The sequence below is a fragment of the Phocoena sinus genome, chromosome 7, assembly GCF_008692025.1.
Source record: "Phocoena sinus isolate mPhoSin1 chromosome 7, mPhoSin1.pri, whole genome shotgun sequence".
Taxonomy (NCBI): Eukaryota; Metazoa; Chordata; class Mammalia; order Artiodactyla; family Phocoenidae; genus Phocoena; species Phocoena sinus.
Window position 1 is genome coordinate 8,963,407 of NC_045769.1, and position 20,205 is coordinate 8,983,611.

General features: G+C 42.6%; 1 protein-coding gene across 4 annotated transcripts in view; it reads right to left on the reverse strand.

The window, feature by feature from the left end:
* Nucleotides 1-20,205, reverse strand: part of LOC116756459 (nuclear body protein SP140-like protein) — an 87,222-nt gene that overhangs the window by 31,027 nt on the left and 35,990 nt on the right. For 3 of the 4 annotated variants that reach the window (XM_032636826.1, XM_032636825.1, XM_032636828.1), the window contains exons 2-10: nucleotides 19,623-19,782; nucleotides 18,309-18,477; nucleotides 16,028-16,111; nucleotides 11,654-11,803; nucleotides 11,132-11,215; nucleotides 8,832-8,978; nucleotides 8,045-8,128; nucleotides 4,172-4,225; nucleotides 3,468-3,551 (exon numbers count right to left, since the gene is read on the reverse strand). In XM_032636826.1, coding sequence (XP_032492717.1) covers nucleotides 3,468-3,551; nucleotides 4,172-4,225; nucleotides 8,045-8,128; nucleotides 8,832-8,978; nucleotides 11,132-11,215; nucleotides 11,654-11,803; nucleotides 16,028-16,111; nucleotides 18,309-18,477; nucleotides 19,623-19,782 — 1,016 coding nt within the window. The remainder of the gene's footprint in view (nucleotides 1-3,467; nucleotides 3,552-4,171; nucleotides 4,226-8,044; nucleotides 8,129-8,831; nucleotides 8,979-11,131; nucleotides 11,216-11,653; nucleotides 11,804-16,027; nucleotides 16,112-18,308; nucleotides 18,478-19,622; nucleotides 19,783-20,205) is intronic. The other variant, XM_032636827.1, reaches the window with a different exon arrangement.

Genomic DNA, 20,205 nt, shown 5'->3' on the forward strand with positions numbered 1-20,205 from the left:
TAAGTGATGATGATGCATGAAGAGTGAATGCTTGTCAATCTTATGAGCAACCAGGGGACTGACACTTAATGAGTGAATACATTGAAGCATGGAGAATGTTAGGACACAGATTGTACAGGATACTCTGGGGATGCAGAAGGCAGGAGGAGCTCGCAGACTTTGAGATGAGGGACCTCTTCTGGAGGAGGTATCGTGGAAGCAGTAGTTAACCAGATTAGGGAGAAAGGTGACTAAGATGATAGTCCCAGATGGATGGAGAAGCATGTGCAAAGGTCTGGATTCAGCAAATACAAGTAACCAAAAGGAGTTTAGTATGTCTGAACATAGAGTGAGAGAATGAGAGGGAATGGTGAGAATGGAGAAAGAAGCAGGAGCCTCAGGTATGGAGCTTTGGAGATCACATGAAGAAGAATTAAATTATTCCTAAAGAAAATTAAATGATATTTGGCTATTATGTAGGAAATCAGCATGAACATAATTGCATTTTTGAAAGATCAATTTAGCTAAATCACTTAGAATGTGTTTGGTGGGAACAGTATGAGAAGGAGGACAAATAAGGAGCCTGTAGACCTAGTTCAAGTGAGAAGTGATATAGATATGGATGAGAGTGCTGGCATGGAGATGGAAATAAATGGACAGGGTGGAGACATATAAAAGGAATAATTGATAGAGTTAGGTGACAGATGGGGTACATCAATTGAGGAGATGGCTGTGTCATGGATGACTCTGAGAATTTCAACTTGAAAGAATGAGTCAGTTAATAAGTGGTTTAGAGATAGCAAACACTGGAGGAGTAGATGCTTTCTTTAGGGGGCAAGATGATGTGCTCAGTTTTAAAAGTGTTGAGTCTGAGAGACATCTAAGTGGAGAAGTCTAGAACCTTCAGGACCTTAGCCAGAGGCCTTTCTGACACTTGGATAACTGAGTTTGGAAGCTTAGAAGGCAGAGCTGGGCTGGAAATGTGTGTTTAGGAACCATTAGATTGTAGATGGTGATTGAAACCCTAAGAGTACATGAAACCCCTTTGGTGAGGTACCTTGTAATCTGGGTGAGTTACAGGAGCCACTTTGATACCTGGGGACACCTTACCCTGAAAACTCACTGCTAGTGTGAACCACCCCTTGTGCCAATGTTGCTTTTGTCTCATGGTCATCTCAGATCCCACAATTTCTCCATCTCTCTCCTTTCTTTCTTTTACACTGCCCTTTTCTCTCTCTACCACTTTCCTCTCATCTTTTAACCCTTTATCTATGCGGTTATCTCTGTGCCTCATCTTTATTCCTCTCCATTGATTGCTTCCTGTATGTATCTCATTTTGTCTAGTTTTTTATGCTTCTGTCTCTGGATCTAGTTTTACCGTTGAAGCACTCCTCTTTATATTGTCACATCACTTTCTGTTTTCTCTTTGCTTCAGTTTGTTTCTCTTAATCTTATCTTGATCTTTTGGCTTTAAAAAATTACAATCTTTGTGTTTATCTATATTTTCTTCAACCACATTTGGCTTCATCTCACAGTTTACCACTTTCATTGTCACCATCTGCCTGCTTTTTTGACACTGACCACACTATTGACTATTATTACTTCTGCCAGTTCTCTATGAGCTTTCTACATCACAGGACTGTCCATCAGTCACAGACTTTATTATCATGTTTCTGGTGAACTTCCTAGAGGTATCTTGAAAATTATCCATCTTCCTCTACAAAACTTCCCAATCTCGTGATATTTGGATCTCATGTCCACTTAGAAAAACTTGACACTTACTCAGATATCTTTTAATTTGAAGAAACTTACTCAGATATCTTTTCAGCCTGATTTTTCAATTATTTCTCCTTGCATTATCCACTTAGCCTCACCTCCCTCCACCCAGAAGCTGAGCTCTTCTTTCTCTTTTGGCTCCTTCAAACCTGTTGAAAACAGTCCAAATCTGTGCACAGGCCTGTCTGTATATGAGTATGTGTATTGGTGTGTGCATGTATGGCAATGTTTTGGGGGAGAGATAGGTAAAGAAGGAAGAGCTTTTCCTCTGTGCAGACAGTAAAACAAAGATAACTGAGAACTAGTATCACAATTGGCTTTTCTATCACATGCTAATAGATTGGCATCTCTTCTGAGTCTCTTCCTCTATTTATTTTTAGAGCTTTGAATCCACAGGACATTGAAGGGAAATAAGGAAACAGCAGACTGTAGATGGCGCCCAGGAAACAGACTTTGATGTGGTCATGCTAATCTACGTTCGAAGCTCAGATGGGCTGAAGAAAAATACACCTGTCCAATGACTACACCTCATATCCAACAGAGATTTTCTCTGTCTCTTTCAATCTAGCCACACCTTCTCCTCCTCCTTTTCTTCAACTTTCTGCCCATCTGTGAACTTCTCTGTCCCTGATTTCTCTTAACTTCTGTGTTGATTTCTCTCATTTCATCAGTTATACTCTTAATATCTGTTCTTTTTTATTTCTCTGTTCATCCTTTTTGGCATTATCCTTCTAGGTGTCCTGTATATCATACAACTTGTTCCATTCCTACCCTCTCTGTTTCTTTATGGTTTTTGCTTTTTCCCTCTCAATCTGAATATATATTTCAAAATCCACACCAATACTGGTGATTATATACCCACCAATATATATACATATATATGTATATATGTGTGTATATGTATACACACACACACACACACACACACATATATATATATATATATACACATATGTATTTATTATTGTTGCTAAATAAGTCTTCTTGCATCAGGCACTGATACATTCCCCTGTGAATATGCCAGGTCCCTCGTATCCCCTCTTTGGACTCTGATCATGTGACACAGCTCTTATCTTCCTGCCGGTTACATAAAATAGTCACCCTTTTTTACCCTTATACATTTGTACATCTATTTCCTCATCCTAAAATGAGGAAGCAAGAGTTAGCCTTCCTAAGACTTAAAGATTTTGTGATAACAGAGTAAGATCTTATTTGCCAAAGGAATTTAAAATATCATGGTACAATCCAATTACAATGTGATGAATATCTGTCACAAACTATACTAAAGTTTGAGAATGGGTGATCTGAAGCTTTTATTTCTGTCTATAATTACACAGAAGGACCAGTTGTCCTTTTAGGCTTTTACGATTACAAATGACATTCATGTCAACCAGTATATCACTATAGAAATCTAGGATCTTAGTGTTAGCAGGCATGACAGTAAGTGTTTAAAAAGAGACCATCATTTTGGTGATTATTTCTGCTAAGATAGGAATATAAAATTACATACATTTAGTGATATGAGTCATTCTATTAAACATGAATTTATAATAATTTCCTGCCTCTTTCCATTTTCTAAAATCCGAAAAGTAGTTCCCAGGATTAACTGGATACAAGGTAGTCAAGGTCTCAGAATAAAATGCACCAGGAAACAGTGTCTTTTCATTCCTGACATTCTGCAGGCCAAGGCTTGGCATCCTAATCTTCTTTACCTGACCCATTTCCCAGGACTGAGCTAGACGTTTCCTGAGGCTCATCTTCGTTACTCAATTCTGAAGTGTCACCACTGCTGATCCCTGCAGAAAGAAGTAAAATTCCTTTACAGTCTCAGCCTGTGTCCTAGGACCTATACAGCATGGAGTCCTTTAAAAGGAAATCTGGAAAGGGGAAGCTTATGTAGAAGAGGTAGGAATATTCCTACCACCAGGCCCCCTACGGCTCCATCTGACCTCCTGGTCAAGGTTGCTCCAGGGACCACCCCCAAGGCCGGGACTGGACACAACTTTGCCGTGGCAGGCACTCGCTTTGGTCACTATTCTTTACCCTTTCCTCTTGTCTGCACATACTTCTGCTTCCACTTTGTTTCTTATCCAGGGGGACCATGGAAGCAACATTTTCAAGATGTCAGAGCCTCCATCAGCTGGGCCCTCAGTGAGCACCCCTCCACCCTGGGAACCGCTTTATCCTTTTATGTGAGTGAAGAATAAACCTGTACTGCACTTGTGACACTGAACTTCCTGAGGCCTACAAGTAACATCCATTAGCCCAGCTCACCTAATTCAACATGTATAATGTGGATCATCTAAAATGCCAACAAAGTTATCATTTTATTTTAAAGGATATTACTGAAAATTTGAATGAAGCTTTTGTAGCAAAGAAAGATGTTTGTTACAGCAAGAGTTTTGATTGTTCTTACGTCTTTTCCTGTTGCTTATGCTGCAAATTGATGTGTTTTCAATATCCCAAGGATCTAGGAAGGAAAGGAAAATACAACCAGTAATCTATATCTAAAAGAGTAGTAAATCTTATGACTACTCACACTGTAGACAGGATTTGGACTATAAAGACACAATGATGATCATTTCTGTCTCTTCCTGTCTAAAGGAAGTGAGCTCTACCAAATGGAGCAAAGCCCCCCCGCCCCCCAGTCCTTTAGCCCTAATTACAAAGTCAAAGAAGTTTTGAAAGCCAATATTTTTTCACAGGTTTGTACTAACTAGTTTGGCAATGAATCTGGACTTCAGCTGCCACGAGTCCAAGAAAATATTTATCACAGTTGCTGTGAATTCACACCATTTGATGCAGGAACACTGATACAGTATATTGGAGAACGAGATTCTGTCCCAGACCCTACTGGAGTGTTTTATAACAAATAGGATATACACCACACTGTCTTGCTAAAAAAAATAAAACATTATATCTTACATCTGGCTTTAAAGATTTTGAATAAACGATTATGAATTTTTGCTAAGAGTCCAGGTTGTTAGTTCTGACTCTTCCAATAATTGTCCATATGTGATGTGTAAAGATCCTTAAATGTTTATGTGCTGGAGTTTCCTCATCTGTGAAATGAGGGAACAACAGTTTTCTGACCTACCTTTTAGGTTGTTGTAAACATAAAATGATACCTTATTTGTGAAGATGTTTTCAAATATCACTATACACGCCAATGTCATGTTGCAGGTAACGCTGGGTTCCTACCTGGCTCTGCCTTTTACTCTCCATAAAAGACCCTCAAACATTACCAACTCCAGTTTCCTCAACTATAAACCTGGATAACCTGGTTACCCTAACTCCCTGTTAACGTTTTTGTAAAAACAAAGGGAAGCTTTATTTATAAAAACCCTATGAGAAATCACCATGTAAGCCAATGGTTCAGCTATAATTGGGGTTTGAGAGTATTTGGTCTTAAGCTATTTTTCCATCAATAATTTAATAGAAGCACAAATTATTCTGTGAAGTCTTTCTAAGTTGGGGACTAATGACAATATTGACAACAAATAGAGGAATGCTGTGCTTAGTATGCTCCATAGAATAAAAGCATGCTGAGGAAGAAGTACATTATTTCCACTCTTTAGCATTAACAGATACGATAGTGTGTAGTAAAAGGTATAATTTTACTAGCATATTTTTGCTACATCTTCAATATATCAATTGACTGGGCTCATCCAGTTAAACAACAGTTTATATACAATGCCTTCTTGTCTCCTTCCACTTCCCAACAGGGCCAGAAAAGTTAAATGTGGAAAATGATATCCTAGAAGGAATCAAATCAAGGCATGTGGAGAATGCTCAGAATAAGATTCACCAGGGAAACAGAGCTCTGGGTTTACACTCGGGATATTTGCTGTCCATGGCTGCAATCCTTATCTTCCTACATGAGCCATCTGGGATCATGATCAGGTGGCTTCTCTGGCCCCTCCTCCCTCACTTGGTTCTAAAAAGTCAAGGTTATTGGTCACTGCACAAAGGAACAGGATTCTCGAGGGGTTTGGGCGTGTGACCAAGGAACCCATTCAGCAGGAATTTCCCTCATGAGAAAACTTGCAGAAGTCTTGAAAAGCCATGCGAGGCATGGCCCGCACGCAGGCCACCCTGGGCTGCCTTTCTAAGTCATCTGCTGTGTAGGTTAGTGATGTTCCACTCCCTGTTCCCAGAGCAGAGACAATTCAAATGCAAGGGGCAACTTTGCTCTGCTTGAACCTTACCGTCCTTCCCTTCTCTCTCTTCTACTTCTGACCCCTTCTGTTGTCTTTTCAAGCTTCCTGCATCTGCTGTTTCTCATGTAGGGTACCTCGGAGACCTTGTGTTCAGGGCCTTGTGTGAGCCTCCTATCCTCACCTCCTCCCACCCCCTGCCAACCTGGTGCCCTCCTGAACTATTTGCAAGCCTGGGAAATCATTTTCTCATGTGTCTGAGCCGTAGATGTGTTTTAGGACTACCTTCTAGAGCAGTCTTCCTACTAGTACTAAGACAAAAGTGTTCCCTAAAAACTGCAACAAATCTACATTTTACTTTGATAGATCTAGTGAGCAATTAGATTGAGTGTAGTATTTAAAATATTGCTCTTTTGTAGCACCAAGATCAGGTAACATTTTATCTCTTCTTAGGACTGTTCCTAGCGTGTTTCCATAAATAGGTATGTTTCTGATATTGTCTAGGTCTGGAAAGTAGAAAGGGACAAAAATTCACCAACTCTACACTACAGAGACACAGATCTTATGGCAACTCAGGCTACCCATAGGATTGAGGAAATAACATTTTGATAATCATTTCGAGCTTCAGTTTTACAAGAAAATAATGCAGAATCCAGGACGCTAGCCTTGTTATTCCCTTCAGTCTCCCATGAGACTTTGTAGAGAACTTGAAACATTTATGTGATTGTGTTTCCTCATCTAGAAGCAAGGGTTACAATGTCCATCCTGCTTAGCCCTTAAGGTTGTCGTAAGATATTGTTTGCAAAGGTCCTTTGAAAAATCACTGTATATGCCATGACTTGTTGAAGAATTCTGTCAAAAACAATCCTTTGGGTTTCAGAATGCCTTATATGAAGTCTTTATTTCTGCTAACACTAGGTAGCTGGACAAGTTATGACATGATTCAAGTTTGTGATCAGATGATAATATGACCTTCCAGTAAAGGAATACAGCCCACCCTTGAACAATATGGGTTTGAACTGCACAGGTCCACTTAAACTCAGATTTTTTCCATACTAAATACTACAGCAGGACTTCCCTGGTGGCGCAGTGGTGGAGAATCTGCCTGCCAATGCAGGGGACAAGGGTTCGATCCCTGGTCTGGGAAGCTCCCACATGCTGCAGAGCAACTAAGCCCGTGCGCCACAACTACTGAGTCTGTGCACCACAACTAGTGAAGCCCACGTGCCTAGAGCCCATGCTCCACAACTAGAGAAAGCCACTGCTCAGCAACGAAGACCCAACACAGCCAAAAAAGAAAAAAAAAAGAAATTAAATACTATAGCACTAAACGATCCACAGTTGGTGGAATTCATGGATGCCACCTGCGTGTATGGAGGGCTGACTCTTAAGTTATAGGCAGATTTTTGACTGCACTGGAGGTTGGTGCCCTTAACCCACGCATTGCCAACCGTATTTAGCTTTCTGTTCTTTGTAGAAATCACTGCATAAATCCACCACTTCATAGGCATAGCAACTAGTAGGTTTTTTTTTTTTTGGCTGCGCACAGGCTTTCTCTAGTTGTGACGAGTGGGGGCTACTCTTTGTTGCGGTGCACGGGCCTCTCATCGCGGTGGCTTCTCTTGCTGTGGAGCACGGGATCTAGGCACACGGGCTCAGTAGTTGTGGCACATGGGCTCAGTAGTTGTGGCATGCGGGCTCTAGAGCGCAGGCTCAGCAGCTGTGGCGCACGGGCTTAGTTACTCCACGGCATGTGGGATCTTCCCAGACCAGGGCTCGAACCCATGTCCCCTGAATTGGCAGGCGGATTCTTAACCACTGTGCCACCAGGGAAGCCCACAGCTAGTAGTTTTAAACACACTCATTACTTTGCTGGCCTATTTCTACTATATAATCAATATAGGGTACATATATTTATTAATGGGACCCAATAGTTAATAGGCCTCATCCCCAGATATAGATTTCACATCTCTCTGCATTTCCCATAAAAGTCCAGTAAAATAAAGACAGAGAATAGGATTCCAGAGTAAACTGGAACCACGCTACAGAAGGGGCTCAGCATAAGATGCTCAGGAAACAGTGACTATAGTTCAGGTTCCTGCAGCCTAGGCCTTGCTCTCCCACTTCCTTACCAGACGCCTTTCTCAGTGCTGATGTGGAGGGTTCTGGGGACACGTCTCCATCACTGGATTCTGCGGAGTCCTCACTGCTGATCACTGCACAGAGGAACAAAACCACTTAGGATCTCAGGGTGGAGCCCACACAGCAGGAAACCTCAGAATGAGAGCACTAGGAAGATCTAGAAGCTAAGTTAACTCAAGGCACCGTGACCTGTGCTTGAATGTGTGTGACCTGCAGGTTTCTCCAGGTCCTGCACAAAACGTGATGATATTCACAGAGGGCAGCTTTGCCCATTCTGCCAACACTCTTCTTCCCTCACCCTCATTCTACCTCTTACCACAACTCGCAATCTACCTCTGACCCTCTACTTCATTCTACCTCTTTCTCTCATTCTTATTTTATTTCTTTACCTTCCTCTTAGCTTGGCCAGTTTTCCCTACTTATGCCTCTCTTTCTGGGGATGGTATCTCTTTATACCTCGCTTTGTCTTCATGTGTTTCTTTTCCATCTCCTCTCTTGAATACCTTGGGTCTCTGATTTTTTCCCTTTTCTTTATCTTGTACCCCCATACTTTCCTCTCTTGCTTTAGAAATTGTCTCTTGGACATCAATACCTATTATTTACCCCTTTTGTCTTTTGATATTTTTCCAGTTCCTGGGGAATCTCTTCTGCTAAACTCACTGCACAGGGCACTGGTTCCCTCCCCTTCCTGCCTCTGTCCGTGGCCACCAGCCTCTGACCTGCCCCAGCCTCTTGCCCTGTTCCTGTGATTCCTGCTCCACATTGTGTCAGCCTTACCTATTACATCAGGTGCCTGGTTACAGTCAGTCCTTGCTTGGGTTTGCCATTCAACTCTGGGGTTAAAAAATGGCTTTTCCTTCTTTATATCCGCCAGAGGGACAGAAGAGGAATTGACTTGAACTCCATGGTTGGGTAGATTTGCGTCTGGATCAAATTGTAATGAATGAAGAATTTTAATTTGTCACTCCAAAAGGCAGTAAGCACTGTTCACTAGCATTAACAGCCTTCTCCTTGTAATTCCACTGCAGGAGGGAGGCTTCACCCGGACCCTTTTCCGTGCTGCTGTTCAACTCTGTCCCTTTCTTTGTGTCTCCCTCAATTCCCAGGTTTGTTTTTACTTTCTTTTCACTTACTTTTCTCATCTTTTGATGATTTTTCGCTTTTCAAAAATAAAAATCACAATTGCAGTATAACCCATAGATAAAAATGCATAAATCATAAATTTTGAATTATCACAGAACAAGCATATCTGGGTAACCATCACTTTGGTCAAGTAATAGGAGATTACTAACACTCCAGAAACCTCTTAGAGATGCCCCACTAACTGTCCAGATGTATCTTGCTCAAGTTAACCACCACTTTGACACTTTTAATACCATAGATGATTGATTTTACTAGTTCAAAATTTATACAAATTTATATAAGTGGAATCATTCACTCTTGCTCTCTCTCTCTGTCCCTCTGACATTTTAGGGGCAGGGGTGGATTTGGCTTCTTTAGTCAACATGTGTGTGATAGTCATCTGTATCCATTTTGTATATTTATCTTCACCACTATATAATATTCCTTTATAGAAATTATCCACTAAAAAATAAAACCATAAAATATCCATTTTTGCAGGCTCAAGCTTTAGAATACTATGAATGATGCTATGATGAACATTCTTTTGTGTGTGTTTTGATGGAGATAATATGCGTTTCCGTTGCTCTGTTGAGGAATGTAACTGCTGAGTCACAGGCTATGTGTAAAGTTAGGATTGACAGAAGTGACAAAACCATGGTTGGCTTAATCCACTAAGTTTTGGGACTATTTTTTTATACAGCAATAGATAACTGATACAGCTTCCAAATAGAGATGTCCATCAGATCTTTGAATACAGATCTTCAAGCACTTGGAGGAATGAGTCTAGAGATCAGGTGTGGCTGGAGATGTACATTTAGGAATCAATAGATGATGGATGGTACTGAAACCATGGGGAGGGTGAGATGCCTGAGGAGAGGCCTATTTTTATCTGAGGGGTTTACAGGGCTATTTTGATCATTGCAAATACCTTACCCTTCTCAATGGTATTAGGAACAGTCCCTTGTGTCTTCTTTTTTGATGACTGTCTCCTCAAATGGGGCAATGTCTTGATTTGTCTCCTCTCTCTGTTTGGCCCACTCTCTACCAATTTTTAATTAATTGTCCTTTAAGTTATTCTCTTTGTGCCTCTCCTACCCCCATTTTTCTATTTATTGGTATTCTTTTTCATCTGTATCTTTCTCTATTCATCTCTTTTCCTCTACATTTGTAATCACTGTCCCCAGGGTCCAGCAGGGTCTAGGACCAGGCAAAGGAGGTGCCTAGGGCACACCAAGGTGCCAAGGGTAAGATAATCCTTATATGTGCCCCAGGGTCTCACCCTAGACCTGACCCTGCTGTCCCGTACCTGCTTTTTCAATGTATCCGTTCTCTGTTACGTTTCCTACTTTCTCCTACTCTATCCCTATTTCTTAATTATTATTATGACCTGCGTATGTCTCCTCTATATCAATTTTGTCTTTCTATATATTTTCCTCATTTAAGCATTCAAATCATCACCAAAGTTCTCCCTGTGTGCCATTGTCCAACAAACCACATCCCTCTACCTGCCACTTCCTTCTAAAAGGCCCTTCACCTGGGCTTCCTTACTTGCAAATCTGACCTGCAACATCTTACATGATTTACATGTTTCTGTTATAACCTCTGAAAAGGAAGTTGCAACTTATTTTTTTCATCAACTCCACAATATGGCATTATTTTGATTCCATGTCAATTTATCTAAAATCTATCTCACTCTTGTACTTTGTTATTTGGTGCTCCACAGTCCACCTTTTCCTATTCTTCCTCTTTGCATTCTCTTCCCAGGGCCACCCCATCCACTAAAGAGCTCAGCTCTCTTTCTCCCTTGCAACTTACACCTGCTAAAATCAGCCAGAGGTTGTGGAGAAGGCTTGGACAGTGTTAGAATTGGGAAGGGGTATATTAGTATGGGAGAACAAAGGAGAGCTTTTACTCTCATAGAAAAACAAAGATGTAATTAGAAAATTGGTAATTACTTTCTTCCTCATAAGGCAATGGGCTGGGTGTCTCTTTTCTTGCATCACCATTATATGATTGGATAGGTACTTGTTCGCAGGACCCTGAAGATAAAAAAGACCACAGAGACTTGCTTTCCCCTGTTTCCATTTTCTTGCATTTCATCCGACTTCTCTTTCCTTCTTATGTTTCTACTTATAGCCTGTCTGCATATATTGCCACCTTCACCCCGTGAAAGTGCCATGTTTCATTGATTCTGGAGCCGATCTCTCCCTGACTTGTTCGACTTTTGTTTCTGTCTCTCTTCCCTAGTGGGGCTCTGCAACTCTTCACCTTCTGTCTCTTAGTTTTTCCTTTCTCACTTTCTTCCTCCAGGTCTCTCCCATCAATATATCAGGCCCCATTCCTGCCCTCTGTGTATCTGTGTGATTTTCCCCTTCTTTGTTAACAGATGTCTCCTTGAGTGGTGCATTACTTCCTTCTCTGCCACTAGTCAGGACCTCTTGGCCATTCCACACTCACACAAACCCAGCCAGTCTTACCTGCTGGTTCAGACTCTTGGGCACATTGTTCATTTGCTTGTTGGCTTTCTAGTGCATCGTTTTGGTCGCTGGTTGTATCTTTCCTCTTTGCATTTATCTGTTCTGTTTCACAGAGGTGATCCGAGAGTGCATTTTCAGGTGAGGTCGTACCTAAATCATGTTTTGATTCATCATACTTTGTTTTCCTCTGGCATCAATCAGCATCCAACAGGAAAATACAAACCACTTTAAGCTTTTAAAGCAGAGGAAATTTAATCCAGGGATTGGTTACTTGGTGAATGGAAGATCAAGTGGAAGAATGCAGCAACCTGAAGCACAGTCAACAGAAAGCTATGGGAGGGACGGAGGGTGGGCTCATGGGCTGAGGTCACGGGGTAGGCAGAAGCTGGACCGTGGCTGGCCTGCCTGGTGGAAGGTGGAGTCAAGGCTGTGATGCAGCCACTCCTAGAATTGTTACTGGAGATAGTGGTGGGGCAACACCTGGCTTCTCCCTTATTCCCACTCTCTTGCTAGTGTCTCCCACATTAGGAACCCAGCGGGGAGCCAGCAGCAAGGGGAGCTGGCAAGCAAGTCCACAGGGGCAAGTGGCCAGAGAGAGAGGGCAGAGAAGAGCAGGGGAGGGTAAGGAATGAGGCCCTGGGTAAACCACCCAGGACCAGCACACACGCCCTTCCCCCATGGCAAACCTTCTCTGCTCATTATTGATTCCATCGACCCATCCCACTCTGTTCCCACCGGCCTCAATAATGTATGAATACATAGACATATTTTTCAGTGCAGTGTGGATTTTTCTCATTTAGTGCTTTTCTAAACAAAGTAATTTACGTAAAGCATGATTTAAAATTATTTCCCAAGGTTTTAATATAGAACGTGGGCCCTGGTGCATGCTTTGTGCCACATCTGGTGGGCATGAGACACAGCCCTTCCTGTCCCTGTACATTTCACAGCCCGCCGTACTTGTTGGGTCACACTCTTGGACACACTTATTGGTGGCCTGTTGTGTATCATTTGGGTCCTAGGTTGAAGTTTCTCTCTTTATATTCATTGCTCGCCATCACTGAGATGCTCTGGGATTCCACTTCCTGGCAGGGTTGCCCCCAGACCACACTGTGAGTTTTAAAGAATTTCATTGCCTCCTCCCTCCACTCCCCCCCTCCCACTCCCCGCCACACACACACATGTGGCATCCCTTCTCTCTGCTCCTTACACGTCGCAGTTCCATCCACTCACCCCTTCCTGTTCCCACCAGCTGTACGAATAGATGAATGGCTAATATGTTTTCATACATTTTGGGGTATTTTAGAATGTTAACTTTCTGAATAAGTGTGATTTGGTAAAAGTATAACTGTGTTTTCAGAAATCACTCTGAAAGTTTTTTCTTTTCTAAAAATGTATTACTAATTTAGAACATTCTTTCTTAAATAACACATCCCGACTGGAAGCTACATAATAAGAGCCTTTCATATTGTGGCAAGTTCCCTGAGACTCTTCTATGCTCCTTAATTCCTAAGGAGAGTCATGGAATAAAGATTTATAATTTATTATAGACTAGTGTGCTCTAAGCATGGGGAAACTATGACCCTCAATTTATCTTCCTGGGCTAGAAGTTGGTATTGCTTTTATCACTGCTTTTCCAGCCTGGGGAATCAGTAAATCCAACGGACATCTGTGAGAGAAGAAAATCCCAAAGTTTACTATAATGGTTAAAAGCTTAGACTCTGGCACCAGATACAAATAATGATGATAATTAAATGTAGTAATAATAACAAATGCATGGAACACTGATGAACCCCCAGGCATGATTGTGAATGCTTTACATGATATGACTTGTTTAAAATCCAGCACCCTCTGAAGTAGGTACTATTATCATGTCCTTTTTAAAGATGTTGAAACTGAGGGACAAAAAGAGGTAGTCACTTCCCTAAGATCGCAAGGTAGAATTTGAAGCTAGGCCATGGGCACCTGAATTCCTGCTGTGACACTATTCACAGCAGAGTTCAATCCCAATTCTCAGTTGGGTGAACTTGTGCAAATAACCAAACTCTCTAAGATGATACTTTTTCCCCTGAAAAACAAGGGTAATATATACCTCATTTTCAGGTTTGAGGGAAGATTAAATAAACTACTAGCTGCATCAATATACAGTATACTGTGATCGGAAAAATCAAATCATTATGATTAATGTTTTAGATTAACAATATATTTGTTTGTACCAGTATTTTTTACTCAGGACCAAACACGTGCTGAATACCTAGTATCAGTCATTCTGGGTAATGCATTTTCATCATTGTTCCATTTCGTTGCCTCATGACAGATAGGTATGATGATCCCTACATTACAAATGAGAACACTGAGACTCAGGGAAATAATAATATTTTAAATAATAACACTATTAAGAGTGTTACGGGCTAATGGAGGTCAAGCGCTGTAAGCAGTGGTTATTGGTTGCTAAAGTACCAAAGGTTTCTTTCGGACGCCTGCCTGGTGTTTGGAGGGCAGCTCCTGGCCTCTGCTCCAGGGATGGAGGGAGAGGGTTTGCACGGGAGGCAGTTGGTGTCCATGGCCCTGGGTGAGGGACCCGGCAGGGGAGGTCCCCTGTCCCCTGAGGAGCGCTCATCACCTGCTCCCCCGCCACTGTGGCTGCAGCACTGACCACTGCTGCACATGACATCAAAGCACTGAGGTCGCTGCCTGATCAAGCAGGACAGAGCAGAAAACTGTGAAGCCAGGCACCTGGGCAAAAGGTCCAGGCTCAGAGCCTTCAGGGACTGGCAGCAAGTGCGTTTAAGGAGCGTGGAAGGAGCCACCCTCCCAGGCAACTCAGAGTACGAAGACTCTGTTATCTAAATCCTCGGAGAAATTGCAGATGCAAACACTGACAATTTTTTGATACAAAGCAGCAGCCACTCCACCCCCAGAACTGTCCAGAATGGGACACAAGCAGCAAAGGATCATAGAACAGAGTCAAGAACAGACCATCGTAAGATGAGGACTCTCTGCAACACCAAGTCTGGCCTTGACAGGAGTTTTCCCAAGTTCTTAGGGGGGAAAATTAAAAGTTTATCTCAGATATTGAAGTATGGGCTGTGCCAACCTCCCCTAATCCCTTTTTTATAGATAAGAAGTTTAAGAGCCCCTGCAGATATCAATACAGAGACCACCTGGACCTGGTGGATCTCATCCAACTCTTGTAGTCAAACTCCAGTCCATAGACTGGAAGACAGGTCAGCGGCACCCTGGCTGAGAGTGCCTCGGCCAGGCCATCTCACTGGGTGACCTCCACCAGCCATTCAGTAACTAGTGATGGCTTACCTTGACTCCCACGGTCATAGTGAACTTGCCTTTGTCCCCAGAGCTGCCCCTGACTGGTGGCCTTCCCTTACTTCCTGCAAAGTCCTGCTGCCTCTTCCCCACTCCCTCTTACTCCACTCCCTCCCTGTGCAGGTCTTGTTGGCCTTTCCATGAGGATTCGGTGTCTGATTCTCCACTTTCTCCAGCCCTTGGGATTCTTTTTCAGTATCTTTCCCTCTTTCCCTATTTTTTTTTTTTTTTTTGCATGGTTCTGTCTTTTCCATTAGGTTACCAGGTAGTATCCAGGGTTGCAAACACAGGCTCTGGGTTCAGAATGCCTGGGTCCCTCGCTGCTCATTGACCCCAGGACAACTATTTACATGGTCTATCTAGATTTCAGCTTCCTTATCTGCAAAATGGGCACATAAGTGATAACATCATCCAATGGCACTAATCCCACAACTGCCAGAATAAACGTTCAATCAAGTGAGCTGTTAATAACTTGGTTGTTTTTGTTGTGTCCCTGACCCCTTTCTCCTTTCACTTCTTCTTTTTCTTCCTCTCTGTCTCTCAAATACCCACATCCTCTCCTCCACGTCTCTACCACTTCCTCGCTTCTGTCTCTGTATGACTGCCTTTCTCCTTGAACATTCCTGCTCTTGAACAATATCCCCCACGTTTAAATCAGTCCCTTCTTCTGCCATCATCAAGGGTCTCCTCTTTGACGTTGACCTTGGGCCCATAGTCCTTAGCCCTTCACACCTTTACACTGATCTTCTCCTACAGGAGTCTTTCTAAATCACAATTACTTCCAGGTAGTCATTCTCTTTAAATCTGGTTAGTGACACCCTGGGTTCCTCTTCCTTTGTCTTGGTATTTGGGCCAACAATCTCTTGTCACAGCTACTTCTCCAGGACTCAGCCTCTGGTTAGATGCTCATATAGACACCCCTCGCCACCTTCTCCATGGTCCTTCAACATTTCTTCCCTGATTCTCAGTGTTTGCTCAGGACTAGGACTCCCACCTCCCCTTCTCCTTTTCCTCTTAGCAGATGAGAATCGCTTTTGTATTTGTCTCAATCACCTTGCTCAAGGCTTAGTGGGAGAATAGGCCTCTCCTCCCTCTCTTCTTCATTGCTTTCTTCATGATTAACTTTCTCGTGGACTGCTGAAGAGAGGGACAGAGAAGAAGACAATTAGAGATCTCCACCAGAGACCAGGAACATCATCTCAAAATTACAAATTTAGAAATTCCTAGCCCTCGGGTCACTCAGAGCTCAGCGGGTCCCAATCTTCATGGTAAAGTTCCCCCATCATCCTTGGACAGAAGAGAAGCCCCAGCAAGGGAACTGTTATGTTCCACACCCAGAACTGAGCCACTTGTATGTAAGGATAAAGGAGTCGTGGAAACATCCTGATCCTGTCAGTTATGTAAAATAATCCTCACATCGTGGGGAAAGCACATGTCAAGATAAATAAGGAAAGTGAAATGTGTTTACTGAACTGTTCAAACTGTAAGGAAGAAACAGAGAGATTTCCTCTGGAGAAGGGGTAGGATCCTAAAGAGATCTGTGTGCATAAAAAGGAAAGCCCAAGAGCTATAAAGATGGGACTAGGGACTTCCCTGGTGGTCCAGTGGTTAAGACTCTGAGCTCCCAATGCAGGGGGCCCAGGTTCCCATCCCTGGTCAGGGAGCTAGATCCGCGTGCCGCAACTAAGAACCTGCATTTTGCAACTAAAAGAGCCTGCATGCTGCCTCAAAGATCCAGCGTGCCACAACTAAGATCTGGTGCAGCCAAATAAATAAATAAATATTAAAAAGAAATAAAAATAAAGATGGGACTAGATAAGACATGGGTTGGGCTTAATTGTGTTGGGGAGGATGAGCGGTTCTAAAAGAGACCAAGCAGAGGGGCTGACACGTGTGGTGGGGTTACTAGACAGGGTTCCCATAGTGGTCCAGATCCCACAAAGAAGGACACTCTGAAGCCGCAAGCAGGGAGTGCCTGTGGCAGCACTGCAGGATGTCCCCACGACTCCTGGACCAGGGACCCAGGAGGCTGCCCCAACAAGGAGAGGTCAGGACACCAGCCCAGGGCCCCTGCAGCTAGGTGACCCAGCAAGCGTAGGAGGAAGGAAATAAACCAGGGAGCCTAGGGGGTGGGTCCCTGCCAGGAGTCCGGGGAGGAGACACCAGGGGAGGCAGTGGAGCCCGGGCTGCCCCAGAGCTGATGGCAGGAGCACCTCCTGGGACAGTGCCTTCGAGGGGGTGAGATGGACAGGACTGTGAGAGCCATGGCTGCTTTGTCTTCCCCAGGACACGGGCTTCAAGCCTCAGCAAAACCAGGCGGAAGGTGTGAGGAGAACAATGGCCCAAAGTCCAGAAGAGTTGAAGGAGGCCTGTGGGCAGGCACTGGGGGCTTCAGCACATGAGATGGAGTTGGGGACCTGGCAATAGGAGAGATGTCACGCCCTGGTCACAGTCCCCAGCCTCTAACTTTGGCCGCTGACCCGAGCTCTCAGGGACAGCAGAGTCCAGGAGGCGGCGGCAGCAACCTCCCCCAGGGGCAGGTGGACGGCAGCAAGTGTAGGTGTGAGTCGCCCCAGCATTTAAAAAGTATAAATTATGCCTTCGCAGGAAAAAGTCAAGATTTAGTTTTGTATAGTACCAAAACTAGTTCCTCGAAGAGAAGAGCTTTTGTGATTATTTGAGGAGAAAAAGTGAAAAACCATTTTTCCTTCAAGGGCAGATTTGATATTGAGTCAGCTTTCTTGCTCATTACTCTGGAAATCTGGTGAAAGTGGCCTTTCTTCTATGTTACTAAGCCAACCCTGGGTTTAGGGCTTAAAATGACCTGCGACTGGTAAATTACATGTGGACTGGGATCTATGGACTCTTCTCGGGTCTTCCTTCAGTGTGGTGATTCTTGTAACTCAGCTTGTCCCTCTAGGGGTCCCTAAAAGTTATGATTCTGGGGTTGTTGGGATACTGACTCCCATTGATCTGGTGTTGCCAAGCCAGGATAGATCCTGCACCCACAGCTAAGCTTGAGATGGGTGGTAGTGAACTCAGTGGACTGCTGTGTAGACCACTGCTGCCCTGTCATTTGTCCTTCTATTTAAATTGGATGCCACTGTGGCTCTGGTTGTCCTGTGAGTCTAAATGCCTAGTTAAGCAGAGCTCCAGGTTGGTGTTGTACTGTAGCCATTATAACATGAGATTCAGCTAGGCTCATGGTATGTGTTTTGTTAACTGTTATATCCCCACTACCCAGCACCATGTATGGCTCGTGGTATAAGCTCAATATATACTTGTTGAACAAAATTGGCCTTGAACATCAAAAGGTAGATAATAAGCTAATTACCTCTTACAAAGCTTTCATAAATGTGATTTAAATCAGGATATTCCTGCCGGTTGACCTCACTGAACACAGCTTCCAGAAGCAACAAGTCAAATGTCTTCTCCAGCTCATTGAGAACATTGTAAACCACTTTCGATACAGGGACCAGGTTTCTACAAGAATCTTGACAGTCCTAAAAAATATTGAATGGAGAAAATATAAATACAGACTTCCACGTTACAGAAGAGCCCTAGAAAGAGATTTTATGGTTAATGTATTCCAATTTCCATACATATGTATCTTTTCACATAAAGGTTTAGAATTTCTGTGTATTTGTATGGCTACTAAGTGGAACTGTAAATCCTTTCTCCTTAGAAATCCCCATTTGTGAATCTGATCTCCCCACCCTCATTTATATTAGATGTAAGAAGGAGCGATTCTGAAGAATAAAATTGGGTTCAAAGTTAATGGATATGTAGGCTTCTAAGAGCTTCGTCAAATGTTTTAGGAATAGACTTGGCAGGTGATGAGCAGCTATTCTGTTGACTGGACAACTCCTGCCCCTTCACCAAGACTGACTTGGCCTGGAAGGGCTCAAGGAAGGCAGGTGACAGTTTCCCCTTTTGTGAACTTGACCACAGGGAAAGCATATTTGTAGGGCAAGGAGAAGACTTGCATCTCTGTAGCTCCAACAACACCTATTGCTAAAATTAACCCAAATTCCAAGACTCCAGAAATAGCATAAATAAAATAAGTAAATAAATGGAAAAAAAAAGATCCCCCCCCAAAAAAACCATTGGAGAAAGAATAGCAAGCATATACCCCCAAATTTGTCCTAACAGGATATCAATTCCCTGTGGGTTTTAATGTTCTCAGATCTAACTATTTAAATTGAAGTTCATTGAAAAGCAATGCTGTGTCAATTATTATTTCATTAAATCATCTCATTTAAATTATTCATCAATTCATTAAAATTCTTTTAATTCTTAGTTTATGCTCTACTGTGTGCATTCCTACAAGGAACTAAACATCTGTGGAGCACACCTGCTTCTGATGCAGCCTGTCTCCAGTGCTACTCACCTTGATGCCAGTGGTCACCATGAGCACCATCCCTTCAGTTAGAAGAAGGACTGTCTCCAGTGATGCCTGTTTCTACTCTCCCTCTCTTTTTACCTTATCACAATACTTGAACAATTGCAAAAATACTTGAAAAGGTCTTCTTCTCATACGACACTCCTCAGTTAGCTACTTGTGCCCTTACTTCTGTGTTCAGGTTATCGAAGCATAACTTAGTATGGGGCTAGTTTACCAGATTGTGACATAATAAACTTCACTTACTTCATACATTTTATTGGTGATGAGTTCACGGTCACGAAGACCCTCAAAGAAAGGAAATGTCTTTTTTATTGCAGTTGAAATCTCCACTTTATATCTTTTGAAGTGCCTGAATACAGTCTCGGTAAGCCCGTCGTCTGTGTTCTGATTTTCTATGGATATCCTAGGGAGGAAGAATACCATGTGAAAACGGTCATCAATATTCCAAGATGCTTGTGGAGGCTGTAACATTTTATATATAAAGGATAGGTTGTAAAGAACCAACATATATAAAATAAGTGGTTTCAGTAGAGACCAGAATAAATGGAATTGAAACAACAAACAATGATATAATTGAAGAAAGTGAGGAGGTTAAGAAAGACTGAAGCACAGGACTGAAAAAGTCCATTCCAGTCTGTCCCAATTAAAACCATTGTAAAGATATCTCCCCTTATCTGGTGTATTTTTTAATTAAAAAAATTTTAAATTTGTACAAAATCAAGGTGGAATAAACAGAGGAATGAAAACAATGGAATAAAAAATCTCACCTTGAAAAATGTTTCTTAATTAATAACTAAGAGAAAATAAAACAAGGTGTCCCCTCCTC